The following is a 15,233-nucleotide window of genomic DNA, read 5'->3' on the forward strand; positions in this document are numbered from 1 at the left end:
GCTCCACCCACCCATGCTGGGCAGGCCTCAACACCAGCTTCTGGCCCAGCAGAGAACTTCCAGGCTGGTGAACACATTCCTGTGCTGGGAGGGGCATGTGTCTAGAGAGGTGTGGAAGTTCTGTGTCCCTGCCCTATACATCTCCATTTGGCTATTCCTGACTTGCATCCTTTATAAGAAAACTGCAATCATAAGTGCAGTATAGCCCTTCCATGAGTTCTGCAGTCATTCCAGCAAATTACCAAACACCCCTGCCTTGGCACTCCCCTCAAATCTGTAGCCATGTCAGACAGAAGTGTGGGTAGTGTGGGTAGCCTGGGGACCTGGGACTTGTGTTTGGCATCTGTAGCGGGGACAGGCTTGTGGGAACTGAGCCCCTTAACCTGTGGGGTCTGCATTAACTCCAGTTAGCTAGTGTCAAATTGAATCGTAGGACCCTTGTTCAAAATAATTATTGTGGGAAACTACCAAGTTACTTAAAGGGTTTGTTCAAAGGCCTTTCCACTTTGAATAGGCCCAACCAATGTTACTCCAGTTGCTCTTATCTGAGCTTCCTGGCTGATCTTTTTTTTTTTTTTTTTTTTTTTTGAGTCAGGTTCTCGCTCTGTCACCCAGCCTGGAATACAGTGGCATGATCATAGCTCACTATAACCTCAAACTCTTGGGCTTAAGCAACCCTTCTGCCTCAACCTCCTGAGTAGTTGGGACTACAGGTGTGGGCCACCATGCCCAGCCATTTTTGCATTTTTTGTAGAGATAAGATCTTGCTATGTTGCCCAGGCTGATTATAAACTCCTGGGCTCAGGCAATCCTCCTGCCTTGGCCTCCCAAAAAGCTGGGATTATAGGCATGAGCCACCGCACCCAGCCCCACTTCCATTTTTTGTGGTTACACATTCCTTCTACACACATATCAATATGTTCACATGTTCAAGTCTTGCAGGCTTGAGAGCCATTCTTTGCATGTGTCTGCTCCTGTCCATTCTGTTTTGATGACACAGCTTAACTTTAGCCTGACATATTGATAGCTCAGTCTTTGTTTATCTTTGGGCCTTGGCATCCCTGCCTCTTTTGGAGTTGTGACTAGAAGTCCTCAAATGCTTCCGAGCTTGTCGTACAAACCTTACAAATATCTTTATATTGTACATCTCTGGACTGCAGAGGTGTGACTGTCCAGCATCACCATGATTTCATACTATCTGGAATTTAAAGAGTAACCTGCTTCTCCAGTGTCTGATTCAGCTAGTTCAAATGTCTGCAGTATTTTCTCTCATTCTCACTCACTGAGACACCAAGACTGTTTCAGATCCAACCCACAAGCAGAGGGGGCTGATAAATGAAAGCTGAATTATATGCAACTCCTACCTGCCAAAAAAACCTCTCAACTGCATATTATAAGCTATGGTGTAAAATTCCTTTCTTGTAAAAGACAAAACAAAAACTCCAGAGAGCCATAAAGTTGCTCAAATTCTGACTCTGAAATTCTACTTCCAGACCTAAGGAAATAATCAGATACAAAGAATTATGTAAAAGTTATAAATAGTAATATTATTTATGAAGTGAAAAGTAGAAATAATCTAAATATCTAACAAAGAACAATATTATGTTTAAATTGTATGATATGCAATGATTTAAAATGTTTCTGAAGCAATTTAAAGACATTCAAGGTCTCATAGCATCATGCTAAACGGACATGGTAGAATGTCAACTCTATGCATTAAGGATCTAGATAAGGTTAAAACATATATATTACATGCATCAAAAAAGGCCTGAAGAAAATCTCAAAACCATCAACAGAAATTTCCATTCATTCATTCATTCATTCACTTACTTACTTATTAAGACAGAGTTTTGCTCTTGTTGCTCAGGCTGGAATGCAGTGGTGCAATCTCAGCTCACTGCAATATCCACCTCCTGGGTTCAAGTGATTCTTGTGCCTCAGCCTCCCAAGTACCTGGGATTACAGATGCCCACTACCATGCCCGGCTAATTTTTGTATTTTTTAGTAGAGATGGGTTTCACCATGTTGGCCATGCTGGATTTGAACTCCTGATCTCAGGTGATCTGCCTACCTCGGCCTCCCAAAGTGCTGGGAATATGGGTGTGAGTCACTGTGGTTGGCCCAGAAGTTTTCATTAAAGTTAAATTATGATTAACTTATTTTCCCAAGTTTTAAAAGTGAGCATATATTACTTTTGTACTCAGAATTTAATAGTTTTCTAAAAATACTCTCTAGCCCACAGCCCCGCTTGATGTCTTTTGAGTGACTCTAAGGAAAGTAGCCTTTTCTATTTTGGCTCTATCCATCTTCCCATTTTCAATGATCACTGTCTCCCACATACTGCTTATTTTCTTTCTTTCTTTCTTTTTTTTTTTTTTTTTGAGACACAGTTTCACTGTATCGCCCAGGTTGGAGTGTGGTGGTGCAATCTTGGCTCACTGCAACCTCTGCCTCCAGGGTTCAAGTGATTCTCCTGCTTCAGCCTCCCAAGTTGCTGAGACTGCAGGTGCCCATCACCACACCTGAGTAAATTTTGTATTTTTAGTAGAAACAGGGTTTCAACATGTTGGCCAGGCTGGTCTCGAACTCCTGACCTTGGGTGATCCAACCGCCTCAGCCTCCCAAAGTGCTGGGACCTAGAGAACAGTGTACATAACTAAGCAGTCATTATTGTCGTGATATAGGACCATGTTAGTTCAATCTGGCTGAACCAGAATTAAATTTGAATTTCCTAGGCTGTCCTTTGGCAAGTACTCTAAGGTGTTATCTCCCCAGGGACATCTGAAGGGTATACTGATCAGGCTGGCCTGAGGTTGCTGTTAGGAAAAAAAAGATGCTAATGTCTAGTAATAGGCTAGAATCTTTAATTTTCAAAATAGGTTCTATAGCTCTCCACCCTTATACCTTGACTAGTGGTCCCTTGTTGAATGGCCTTTGCAATCCCTTCTCCTAAGTCTCACAGGGGTGATGTGGGCCAGACAGATGTCACACATGCAGGGAGTTGCATTACAGGAGGGGAACACTGAGCTCAGGGACTCCACTGCTTTTATAGCAAACAGTAAGCAAGCCTGCTCTTTGTCCTCAAGGGAGACATCCCCTCATTTTTCAAGGTTGCTTGCTGCAACATAACCCTGAGAAATGTCCTGGATAAAGAGTGGTGAAAGCCTTGCATTCTTGGCATACTTAGCAAGGTGTGTAAAGTACACATCTGTGTAAAATAGCCTCAAGGAAAGGAGACTCCCAATAGATATGCTCCATGAAATGATCAGTGCTCTCATGTTCCATGCCAATGACCAACACTGATAAAAAAAAAACAGTTGATGAAGTAATTCCAATGAAAGAAGAGGATCTCTTGAAGTAATAAAAATTGCTCTCTGAATTCATTCTTCTTTTTTAGTACCTTCCATTTAGTGTTTTTCAACCATAAAATATTATTTTTTCTTTAGGCTCTCCAGTTTTCTTCTATAATAATAGAAGTGTCTTTCACGAGCCTCTGATGACTTAATTTCCTTTTTTTCTTAGGTAGTCTCCTGAAAGCAAACATAGCATGGTTATTATTTATGAGCAGCAAATTATCACTACAAATGATTGATTTATCCATTTATTATTCTACAAACATTGCCAGATAACTACCATGTGCTAGGCGCTGTGCTAGGTACTGGAGATACAAGGGTGACTGGATAGTTAAAACACAGTTCCTGCCCTCATGGAGTCCACTGTCTAGTAGGGGAGATAGGTACACATAAACGTCAATTCTATTTCATGGTAATAAGTGCCACAGTAGAGATATTTGAGCTGTCCTGGAGTGTGAATTGGTTTTCCATGCAGAAAAAGGATGAATAATGCATATAAGTGGGCAAAGGGAGCAGGATGAGAGAGGGATCAAGAGCATAAAAGAACCTGCTGCCCTCCTCTTCTATATGTATTCTATGACCTAGACTTAAAACTGATTACAGCACTTGATGTATTTACTTTTTAAAGACGGGGTCTCACTATGTTGCCCACACTGGACTCAAACTCCTGGGCTCAATCGATCCTCCTGCCTCAGCCTCTTGAGTAGCTGGGGCTACAGGTATACTCCACCATGCTGGGTAGCACTTCTTTTTTTGACATGGAGTCTTGCTCTTTCACCCAGGCTGGAATGCAGTGGTGTGATCTCAGCTCACTGCAACCTCCGCCTCCTGGGTTCAAGCAATTCTCCTGCCTCAGCCTCCTGAGTACCTTGGATTGCAGGCACCCACCACCACACCCAGCTAATTTTTTTTATTTTTAATAGAAATGAGGTTTCATCATGTTGGCCAAGCTGGGATTGATCAACCTGCCTTGGCCTCCCAAAATGCTGGGATTACAGGCGTGAACCACTGTGCCTGGCCAGTACTTCATTTTTTAACAAGCTATTAATAAAGAAACATTGAAAGCTGCTGCTTCATTCTCAAAAATTCCATTCTTCTTCTTACATTGAATGCTGAATATTACTTAACTGGCCTTCCTCTACTGCAATCATGAAAGATGCAACTGATAGAAGAGTATGGAGAAAGAATATCCCTTCCTAGAGCAGTGGGATATTAAGTGACAAAAGAAGTTGACTCCTGAAAAGTTAACTTCAAGGCAAATTCTGTAAAATGAATCATATTTTCCCACTCATCTATGTTAGAAATTTGACAATAAATCCCAGGTGAATTCTCATGAGAATAAACAGAATATCAAAACCATGAATCATCTATTTCTAGCCATATCAATAATCTATCAAAACACAGAACCCAGTTCTTTAGCATATAGATTCAGTTACAGAGTGAGGCAGGGCTTAAATGAAGAAACTAGGAAACCTGGTTGATTTCCAAAAAGTCTATGTCCCAACCTGAAACTTCTCAACTTAAATTTATAGAGAGGTCACAAGACATTTAAGAAAAAAAAAATTAATAATTCAATAATAATGCTATAAATAAGTCACAATATATGCTTAAGATTCTTTTTTTTAAACTGAGGACTTGGCTGGGTGTGGTGGCTCATGCCTGTAATCCCAGCACTTTGGGAGGCTGACGCAGGCAGATCACTTGAAGTCAGGAGTTCAAGACCAACCTGGCCAACATGGTGAAACCCCATTTTTACTAGAAATACAAAATTTAGTCAGGCGTGCTGGTGGGCACCTGTAGTCCCAGATACTCTGGAGGCTGAGGCAGGAGAATCGCTTGAACCCTGGGGTGGAGGTTGCAGTGAGCCAGGATTGAGCCACCACACTCCAACCTGGGCAATAGAGTGAAACTGTGTCTCAGAAAAAAAAAGAAAAACACAAAAGGAACAAACAAAAATAACTTGAGGACCTAGAATTAAAGATGTTAACATTTTGCCAGTGTTACGAATGTGACTCTCTAATATATTTATTTTAAAAACAAACCTGATTTTCTTTTTTGTTTGTTTGTTTTGAGACACAGTCTCGCTGTGTCACCTAGGATGGAGTGTACTGGCGCGATCTTGGCTCACTGCAACCTCCGCCTCCTAGGTTCAAGCAATTCTCCTGCCTCAGCCTCCCAAGTAGCTGAGATTACAGGCACTTGTTACCACAGCTGGCTAATTTTTGTAATTTTAGTAGAGATGGGGTTTCACCATATTGGCCAGGCTGGTCTTGAACTCCTGACCTCAAGTGATCCGCCTGCTTTGGCCTCCCAAAGTGCTGAGATTACAGGCATGAGCCACCGCACCCAGCCCATAATTCTTTACTTCCCAAATTTTCTACAATGATCACATATAATTTTTTAGATAGAGAAAAATATTTTTTTAAAAAGGAGTGAGGAAACAAAAGTCAGTCATAAGAGAACTGGCTTCTGAGTGTATATCAGCCTTGTCCATCCTTCCTGAGCATCCAACCATTTCCAGGATAGTGTGTCCCTTTCCAGAGCAGTGGGATATTAATGGCATGATGCCATGCGTGCACTTCTAACCAGGGCATATTCTTTGGAGTCTGTGGAGTTTTTCATGGCCCTAAGCAAGAATATCAACCTTTTTAGTGCCAGCCACATAATCTACATTACAGTAGTTGCGCAATTTCTCTGGTATCATCTGCGGAATTAGCCCTGAGCTCTAGCTGACAGGATAGAGGTCAGCTTCCTGACAGCAGAATTCCCCATCTTTCTAATCTCATATTCTGGTTATTTTAATTAGATAATTAATCTGGATCTCTATGTCTCTGTTCTGCTCTCTGCTCCTGCCCTACCATTCTGAAATAAAGCCTCCTTCAAATCCTGACACCTGCTCAGGAAGGGTTCAATAATGCAAAATGTGATAAAATGAGGCATATCTGTATAGAGGTATGTAGTTTCTGTGATGGTGCTTAATTTCTCAATTGGCCCTTTAAGATTCAGCTCTCCAGAGCCTTCCCTGACTCTGCTAGGCTGAAACAATTCATTTATTTGTTCATTAGACATGTACTAATTGCCTGCCCAACATCAGATACTGTGTTAGGTAATGGAGAAGGAGAATGATTAAGACAAAATTCTTGCCTTCCAGGAGTTTACAATCTAGATAAACAAAGAACTATAATGGGGATAATTATAAAGGTATGCATAAAATCCATACCAAAGTGGACAGAAGCCAAGATCTGACTTGGGTCTTTAATGAGGATTAGGAATTTGCTGAATAAACGTGAGGGACAGGAAGGGAACTGGAAAATATTTTAGGCAGATAGGACAGCATGTATAGAGGCATGGAAGGCAAAGGCTATATCTTAACCAGCTCTGTTTCCCTAATTTACCTAGGGTAATGCAGGGCACATGGTGATCACCTCTGAATATTTGTTGAATGAATGAATGAATGGCTGCTTTTGTTATTAGAGGCTTCTACCCTTCCTTCCTTCCTTCCTTCTTCCCTTCCTCCCTTCCTCCCTCCCTCCCTCTCTCTCTCTATTTTTCTTTCTTTCTTTCTTTTTTTTACTTTTTTTTAATTGCATTTTAGGTTTTGCGGTACATGGTGGCGTTTCACTCTTGTTGTCTAGGCTAGAATGCAATGGCACGATCTTGGCTCACTGCAACCTCCACCTCCTCAGTTCAAGTGATTCTCCTGCCTCAACCTCCTGAGTAGCTGGGATTACAGTGATGTGCCACCACACTTGGCTAATTTTGCATTTTTAGTTGAGATGGGGTTTCTCCATGTTGGTCAGACTGGTCTTGAACTCCCGACCTCAGGTGATCCGCCCACTTTGGCCTCCCAAAGTGCTGGGATTACAGGTGTGAGCCACCGTGCCTGGCCAATTACTTCAAAGGAGTATTTATGCAACTCCAGTAAATTTTTTAAAATTTAAATTTACTGGGGTTGTATAAATTTAAATTTAAAAAATCTAAACACAAATACAATTTACCATTTATTAAGATCAATTCTCACAGATATAATACCCAAGCTAGTTCTCTATGAGATCTTTATTCAAAAATGTATGGACACGAAGGGGGAATTCAGTATACACCAACAAAGTGACTGCCTGGCTCACAGTAATTTCTTTTCCTGTAAAATGTCTCCTTACATAGGGTAGACCCCCAGCAGCCACATCTCTGCCTTTTTACCCTGCTGTCTCCCTCCTCCCCTATCCTGCCCTACCTACATAGCTGACTGATACAGGGGTAAACCATATGACCTGAAACTTGCCAAATCAGGGTCCTAAGAGAAATTAAGTGGTATTATGGGAGGCTCAGCCATGACATCAGCCAGGAAAGGAAACAGTTTTCTATGAGACAGAACAAAGCTGACTCATTTAGAATCAAGATAGAGAGACAGAGTCCTAGCAGTGTTCCAGTCCCTGGAATCTACTGTCCCCATGGCTCAGCTGCACCCTGTCCTTCCAGTGGTTATGTAAATAACCTTAGCATCCTTCCAATAAATTCCTCCTTTCTGCCCTTGCTGGTTTGAGTTGAATCTCTGTGACTCGTAGTTGGAAAACCCAACTAACAAAGGGAATGAAGACACGAACTGGGATGCCGACTTACCCAGCTTCTCTGTGGCTTCCACACAGACACTAGGATACATGCTCTCAGTGTAAGTTGCCACCAGAAGATACAGATGAGTCTTCACAACAACCACGCCAGTGTTCTCCTGGATAAAGAATAAAAGAGAATATGCTGCTCTTGGTTCTAATCACAGGACCAGCGGTCATGCTTCAGCTATGTTTTTCACCATTTCCTGATTTCCATATACTTATATATCTGTTTTGGACTGTCCACTCTTTTCCATCAATTTAGTTGCCTTTCCTCAACAAGTTTTAAACTATTATCTTAATGGCAGATGGATTTTGAAAAAGTTCCGCAACTGATTATCATATACTCCTATCCCAATTAGAACAACTGATGTAGGCCAAGTGCAGTGGCTCATGACTGTAATCAATTCCAGCACTTTCGGAGGCTGAGGCGGGCAGATCGCCTGAGGTCGGGAGTTTGAGACCAGTCTGGCAAACATGGTGAAACCCTGTATCTACTAAAAATACAAAAATTAGCCAGGCATGGTGGCAGGTGCCTGTAACCCCAGCTCCTCGGGAAGCTAAGGCAGGAGAATCGCTTGATCCCAGGAGGTAGAGGTTGCAGTGATCCAAGATTGCACCATTGCACTCTAGCCTGGGCAACAAGAGTGAAACTCCATCTCAAAAAAAAAAAAAAAAAAAGAAAGAACAACTGATATAATGGAAAGGTAGTACATTTTGGAATTGGACAGCTCCAGGCTTGAATTCTAGTGCCTCCCTTTTCTGTTGCATGAATAAGGGTTATTTAACTGTGTTAAGCTTCAGTTTCCTCATCTGTAAAATAAGGTTATTTAGTTTATAATGTGGATGAAGCATATCTAACTCATAATATAGGACATTCAATGAATGATTTTCATCTCCTTCATTCCTCATAAGCAACAGAGAGTTGAGAGTTTGTTGTTGTTGTTGTTTTGAGATAAAAAAGTTTCACTCTTGTTGCTCAAGCTGGAATACAATAGCACCATCTCGGCTCACTGCAACCTCTGCCTCTCAGGTTCAAGCAATTCTCCTGCCTCAGCCACCACACCCGGCTAATTTTTTGTATTTTTAATAGAAACAGGGTTTCACCATGTTAGCCAGCCTGTCCTCAGGTGATATGCCCACCTTAGCCTCCCAAGTCCTGGGATTATAGGCGTGAGCCACCGTGCCCGGCCACTAAGAGATATTTTAAGTGTGGAAGTTATATATCTCTATCTCTATCTATCTATCTATCTATCTATCTATCTATCTATCTATCTACCTATCTATCCTTTTTTTTAAAGGAGGATGTAGAGTATGAAGGCTGGACTATAGTGGAAAGAGTTCAGGCCAGGCTCAGTTAATAGATTCTGCAATGAACATTTCTCAAAACCAGGCTCTCTGATAGGACTTTCTTTCACATATGTCTTCCTGGCACTAGACTGCTATCTCAGACAGTGCCTCAAGACATTAATGGGTTTAATCTGTTTTACAGAGAGGATCAGGCAGGGCAAAGAAAATTGGAGGCAAATTCTTTTTTTTTTTTTTTTTTTTTTTGAGACAGAGTTTCGCTCTTGTTACCCAGCCTGGAGTGCAATGGCACGATCTCGGCTCACCGCAACCTCCGCCTCCTGGGTTCAGGCTCTTTTCTTTTACTCAGCTGTCTTCAAATCTTGAGCACTCACATTTTTGGCATAAAGAGAATAGTCATCTGCCCGGACACATTTGTAATCCTTTTCCTTGAAATACAATCCTTCTCTTCGGGCTTGCAAAGGGTTCTTGGCAAATCCATTCACCAGTGTTCGGACATCACTGGGCATTACCTGGAGAGGATACATGGTTAGAACAGGAGTCAGCCAACTATGGCTGGTGGCCAGCCAAATTTAGCCCACTGCCTGTTTTTTATGGCCTGTAAGCTAAGAATGGTTTTCACATTTTTAAATGGTCGGGGGAAAAAAAATCAAAAGAAGCATAACACTTTGTGACACTTAAAAATTATATGAAATTCAAACTTCAGTATCCATAAATATAAAATTTTACTGGAACACAGTCACAGTCATTCTTTTATGTGTGGCTGTTTTTCCTTTACAACTGCAGAGTTGAGTGGTTGTGACAGAGACTCTATGGCCCTGTGCTATAGTTTGAATCTCATGTTGAAATCTGATCCCAACGTTTGCAGTGGGGGACTAATGGGAGGTGTTTGGATCATGGGGGTAGATCCCTCATGAATAGATTAATGCCCTCCCTGTGGGGTGGGAGAAGCTGTGAGGGAGTTTTCACTGTATTCATTCCAGGAGAGCTGGCTGTTTAAAAAGAGGCTGGCACCTCTCCACTTGCTCTCTCTTGCTTCTTCTCTCCCCGTGTGATCTCTGCACATGCTGGCTCCCCTTCACCTCTGCCATGAGTGGAAGCAGCCTAAGGCTTTCACAAATGACCAGTCTTCCAGCCAGTAGAACCATGAGCCAAACAAACCTCTTTATAAATTACCCAGCTTCAGGTATTCCTTTACAGCAATACTAAACCGACTAAGATGCTTAGAAATCTAAAATATTTATGTGGCTCTTTACAGAATAAGTTCTTTTTTTGTTGTTGTTTTGACCGAGTCTCACTCTGTCACCCAGGCTGGAATGCAGTAGTGTGATCTCAGCTCACTGCAACCTCCACCACTTGGGTTCAAGCGAGTCTGATGCCTCAGCCTCCCAAGTAGCTGAGACTACAGGTGTGTGCCACCATGCCTGGCTAATTTTTGTATTTTTAGTAGAGATGGGGTTTCACCACGTTGGCCAGGCTGGTCTCAAACTCCTGACCTCAAGTGATCTACTTTCCTTAGCCTCCCAGTGTTGGGATTACAGGCGTGAGCCACCGCGCCTGGCCAGAAAAAGTTCATTTAACATTCATGTCTGGGGCCGGTGGCTCACGCCTGTAATCCCAGCACTTTGGGAGGCCAAGGTGGGTGGATCACCTGAGGTCAGGAGTTTGAGACCAGTCTGACCAACATGGAGAATCCTGTATTTACTAAAAATACAAAATTAGCCAGGCGTGGTGGCACGTGCCTGTAATCCCAGCTACTCAGGAGGCCGAGGCAGGAGAATCGCTTGAACCCGGGAGGCAGAGGTTGGGGTGAGTCAAGATCGTGCCATTGCACTCCAGCCTGGGCAACAAGAGCAAAACTCCATCTTATAGAAAAAAAAAAAAAAGAAAAGAAAAGAAAAAAAAGGCATGTCTGGACCAGGCGCGGTGGCTCATGCCTGTAATCCCAGTGCTTTGGGAGGCCGAGGCGGGTAGATCACCTGAGGTCAGGAGTTCAAGACTAGCCTGACGAACATGGTGAAACACCATCTCTACTAAAAATACAAAAATTAGCCAGGCTTGGTGGCATATGCCTGTAATCCCAGCTACTCAGGAGGCTGAGGCATGAGAATTGCTTGAACCCGAGGCAGAGGTTGCAGTGAGCTGAGATCGTGCCATTGCACTGCACTGCAGACTAAGCAATGAGTGAAACTCCGTCTCAAAAAAAAAAAAAAAAAAAAAAAAAAAGTCATGTCTTCTTCATGTTTTGTAAGAACACAAATAGTAAATCAAAAGTCTTATGTCCAAACTTGTTTTTTCTTACATTAAAACCTGGTGATGCCACAAACAGGCTCTGCTCCTGGATTTTGATGAGGGCTGCACTGTCCACATGCTTGGTTCCCAAGAGGGTGTCTAACAATAAGCTTTGCAAATGGCTCATGTTCCCTCAACTCTGAAAGGGAAACTGCATTTGAAGCTATTAACTCTGGCTAGCTTTTAAAAGGCATGTGAATACAAATGTCTCTAAGCCACTTTAGACAGTCTTAAGGTCAGCAAGCGTACTTTGAAAAGATACAGAGTGAAAACGGTGGTTCATCATTCAGGGCCCGCCAATAGCCAAAGAGGAAAACAGAATCATAGAAAAATCACAGCTCACACAGAGTAGGTTATGAAGCTGAGTTTGGAAAACCATAGCCTCATGATTTTCTGGCCATGTCAATGGTTTACATTAGGATCATCCGGGATTTAAAAACAAACATTGTACACTGAGAAAAACCCTGTAAAATAAAAAATAAACGAAAAACAAAACCCAGCGAAGGATGGAGAGCTACCCAGCTAAGTAACAGGACTAGAAGCGATATGCGTGGTCATGAACCCACACATTCCCTTCCCGGTGACCTGCGTCAGCGCCAACTATGAACGCTGATCAACATCCCAATGGACGCCTTGAAGGCACTTAAACCCACATTTCCCGCACAAGTCCCCAGGCCTTGGACCCCCTTATTAGGACCTCCGGCAGAGGATCCCCTTTCCCGCCACTGCCTTTCCGTGGTTTGGTCCCCGGAGCAGGACCGAAGGCGGGGCAGGGGATGGTGAGCGGTGACTTCCCCGACACCGAGGACTCGGAGGAGCGGACGCCACCCCGCTCTCTGGTGCTCGGCAAGGGGCCAGCGACCATGGACACGCCGGTCAACGGACCGCGGTTGGGGGGATGGGTGGTGGCGGCGGCGGGATTGGCCAGGCCGCGCGCAGGTCACGGAGGAGCAGGGACTTCAGCCCCTTCCGCAAACCAAGACCCGCCAGCTAGAGCCGCCGCCCAATCCCTTTCGGCTGAAGTCTTCCTCCGCCGCCCCGGCGCCGCCCGCTCGCACTCGCTGTGGAACCCGCGGCGGAAGGGGCGGAGGGGCCGCGCGGCGCTGCGTCCGGGAGACGGTGGGCGCCGACATTCGCGCGTTCCGCACAGGCGGGCGGCCTCTTCCGACCTCAGCCGCACGAGTCCTGGGCCGTCGGGCCGGGCCCGGGTGTGGCGCAGGACGGCCGCGGGCCTGCCGGCCTTGGGAGGGCAGAGAGGTGCCTGTCGCGGCCGGCGACCTCCCCGCCAGGCCGGGCGGTCCCCGCGTAAGACGTGCCCGAGCGGGAGGCCCCCGGCCAGGGCCTGGCGTGGAGGCCGCAGGCGCCCGTCCGACCGAGCGGTTGGGAGGAAGGGCCGGGAGTGGGCGCGGTGGGCAGGAGCGGGTGCGGACCCCGACGACCTCCCCGTCGCGCTCTGGCCTCGGGGAGGACTTCGGGCCTCGGAGAGCCCGAAGACTCGCCAATTTTGACCGAAAACCCCTCCTTTGCTTCTCCAAGCAGCTTGTGTTCTGTAGCCAGAAAATTGCAGTTCTCCCCACTCAAGGCCACCAAAAAGTCAGAAAAGCCCTTCAAATGGGCTCCCAGAGGCCGGGCTGAAGCTGCCACACTGGCTGGAGTGGGCTACCTTGGAGGGGGACCTGGGAATTCATTCCAAGGAGCAGGGAGATCTGAGAGCATCTCGCCAGCGTACGGAGGAGGCAGGCTCTGAAGCCGTCATCTAGAGCCTGTGCTGAAGCCCTCTCGTTAGGGAAACTGGATGGTTTGTGTTCAGAATCCATTTCGCGTCTGTGCAAAGACACAGGTGTTATTAAACAGAAGAGAACATTCAATGACTGAAATTTTTAATACTAAATAAGCTGATTTTTAGTTTTTCTAGGGGCACTGTTATTTGTGACCGCAATGAAAAATGTAGACAGTGATGATCTGGTAACTGGCACATTTCCCAAGCTCAAGAGCTCAAAAAAATGGCTGGAGCCCAAGCCCCTTTGTTTTATGGAGGTATAACAAATAGTGTGGGATTTGGAGATGTTTTTTACTTGGGTCGTTGCAGTGGGAAGTGGCTTGTGCTAAGCATGTTGTTTTTTTCTGTTTTTTGTTTTTATTTTATTCTGTTTATTCCCTTTACTAACTTTGCATATTCACTTTGCTGTTTCTTTTTCTAAAATCTTAAGGTGGAATCATAGGTCATTGATTATATACCTTTTTAAATGTAACATAGCTATAAGTTTCTCTTGAAGTACTACTGCCTTAGCTGTATCACCCAAATTTTGATATGATGTATGTATTTATTTGTATTTATTATTGAGACAGGGTCTTGCTATGTTGCCTAAGCGGGAGTGCAGTGGCATGATCATGACTCACTGCAAACTTCGCCTCCTAGAATCAAGCCATCCTTCCACTCCCTAGTAGCTAGAACTACAGGCGAGGCCACCATGCTTGGCTAATTTTTGTATTTTCTGTAGAAATGGGATCTCACTGTGTTTCCTAGGCTGGTCTCCAACTCCTCAGCTCAAGCAATCCCCCACCCTTGGCCTTCCAGAATGCTGGGATTATGGCTGTGATCTCTTGCACTCAGCCAGTTATATTGTTTTTAGGTTGTAGTTTCTTTTTTCTAAACAGCTTTATTAAGATGTAATTGATATACAGTAAACTGCATATATTTAAAGTGTACTGCCTGGCACTGTGGCTTATGCCTGTAATCCCTGCACACTGGGAGGCTGAAGTGCGAAGCGCTTGAGCCCAGGAGTTCCAGACCAGGCAGGGCAATGTACTGAGTCCCTGTCTCCACAAATGGACAAACAAAAATAGCCAGATGTGGTAGCATACACCTATAGTCCCAGCTGTTTGAGAGGCTGAGGCAGGAGGATCACTTGACCTCAGGAGGTTGAGGTTGCAGTGAGCTGTGATTGCACCACTGTATCCTTACCTGGGTGACAGAATAAGACTCTGTCTCAAATAAATAAGTGTACAAACTTTGTAAGTTTTGACATGTATACGTACAAAACCATCACCACAATCAAGATGGTGAAGATATTCAGTACTCCCAAAGCTGCCTTAATATCCTGTCCCTTTAGAATCCCTCCCTCCCTCACATCCCCTCACCACTGATTTTCTTTCTTTCTCTTTTTCCTTCTCTCTTACTTTCTCTCTTTTACTTTCTATTTTTCTTTAGAGTCTCGCTCTGTCACTCAGCCGGTAGTGCACTGGCATGATCTCAGCTCAATGCAACTTCCATCTCCTGGGTTCAAGCGATCCTCCCACCTCAGCCTCCTGAGTAGTTAGGATTACAGGCCTGTGCCACCACACCTGGCTAATTTTTTTGGATTTTTTGTAGAGACGGAGTTTACCATATTGGCCAGGCTGGTCTCAAACTCCTGACCTCAAGTGATCTGCCCACCTTTGCCTCCCAAAGTACTGAGATTACAGACATGAGCCACTGTGCCCAGCCTCCTTTGCTTTCTGGCACTCTAGTTTATGCATTTAAAAAATTGTATACAAATGGAATCTTAACAGTGTATATTTCTTTTCTTTCTGTTTGGCTTCTTTCACTCATCGTAATTACTTTGCAGCTCAACCATATTGTCTGTATCAATACTTCATTCCTTTTTTTGTTAAATGCTGTTTTGTTATATGGACC

At 44.2% G+C, this 15,233-nt stretch overlaps 2 protein-coding genes and 1 long non-coding RNA gene across 5 annotated transcripts in view; 2 read left to right on the forward strand and 1 right to left on the reverse strand.

Annotated features, from left to right (window-relative positions):
• Positions 1 to 9,642, forward strand: part of LOC120366037 (uncharacterized) — a 42,741-nt gene extending 33,099 nt beyond the window's left edge. The window contains exon 5 of the long non-coding RNA XR_012516573.1: positions 7,997 to 9,642. This is a non-coding gene — a long non-coding RNA (uncharacterized LOC120366037). The remainder of the gene's footprint in view (positions 1 to 7,996) is intronic.
• PFN4 (profilin family member 4) lies at positions 1,812 to 11,732 on the reverse strand. The gene is made up of 4 exons (XM_003935251.4): positions 11,568 to 11,732; positions 9,640 to 9,777; positions 7,971 to 8,076; positions 1,812 to 3,530 (listed from the first exon to the last, which is right to left on the reverse strand). The coding sequence occupies exons 1-4, from the start codon at positions 11,682 to 11,684 to the stop codon at positions 3,502 to 3,504; spliced, it is 390 nt and encodes a 129-aa protein (XP_003935300.1). The 5' UTR covers positions 11,685 to 11,732; the 3' UTR covers positions 1,812 to 3,501.
• A 970-nt stretch (positions 11,733 to 12,702) lies between these two features.
• Positions 12,703 to 15,233, forward strand: part of FAM228B (family with sequence similarity 228 member B) — a 49,296-nt gene continuing 46,765 nt past the window's right edge. Inside the window, exon 1 of one of the 3 annotated variants that reach the window (XM_074394723.1) lies at positions 12,703 to 13,594. In XM_074394723.1, coding sequence (XP_074250824.1) covers positions 13,496 to 13,594 — 99 coding nt within the window. In that variant the 5' untranslated portion in view covers positions 12,703 to 13,495. The remainder of the gene's footprint in view (positions 13,595 to 15,233) is intronic. The other 2 variants (XM_074394732.1, XM_039474179.2) reach the window with 2 other exon arrangements.

The sequence above is a fragment of the Saimiri boliviensis genome, chromosome 1, assembly GCF_048565385.1.
Source record: "Saimiri boliviensis isolate mSaiBol1 chromosome 1, mSaiBol1.pri, whole genome shotgun sequence".
In the NCBI taxonomy this organism is placed as follows: Eukaryota; Metazoa; Chordata; class Mammalia; order Primates; family Cebidae; genus Saimiri; species Saimiri boliviensis.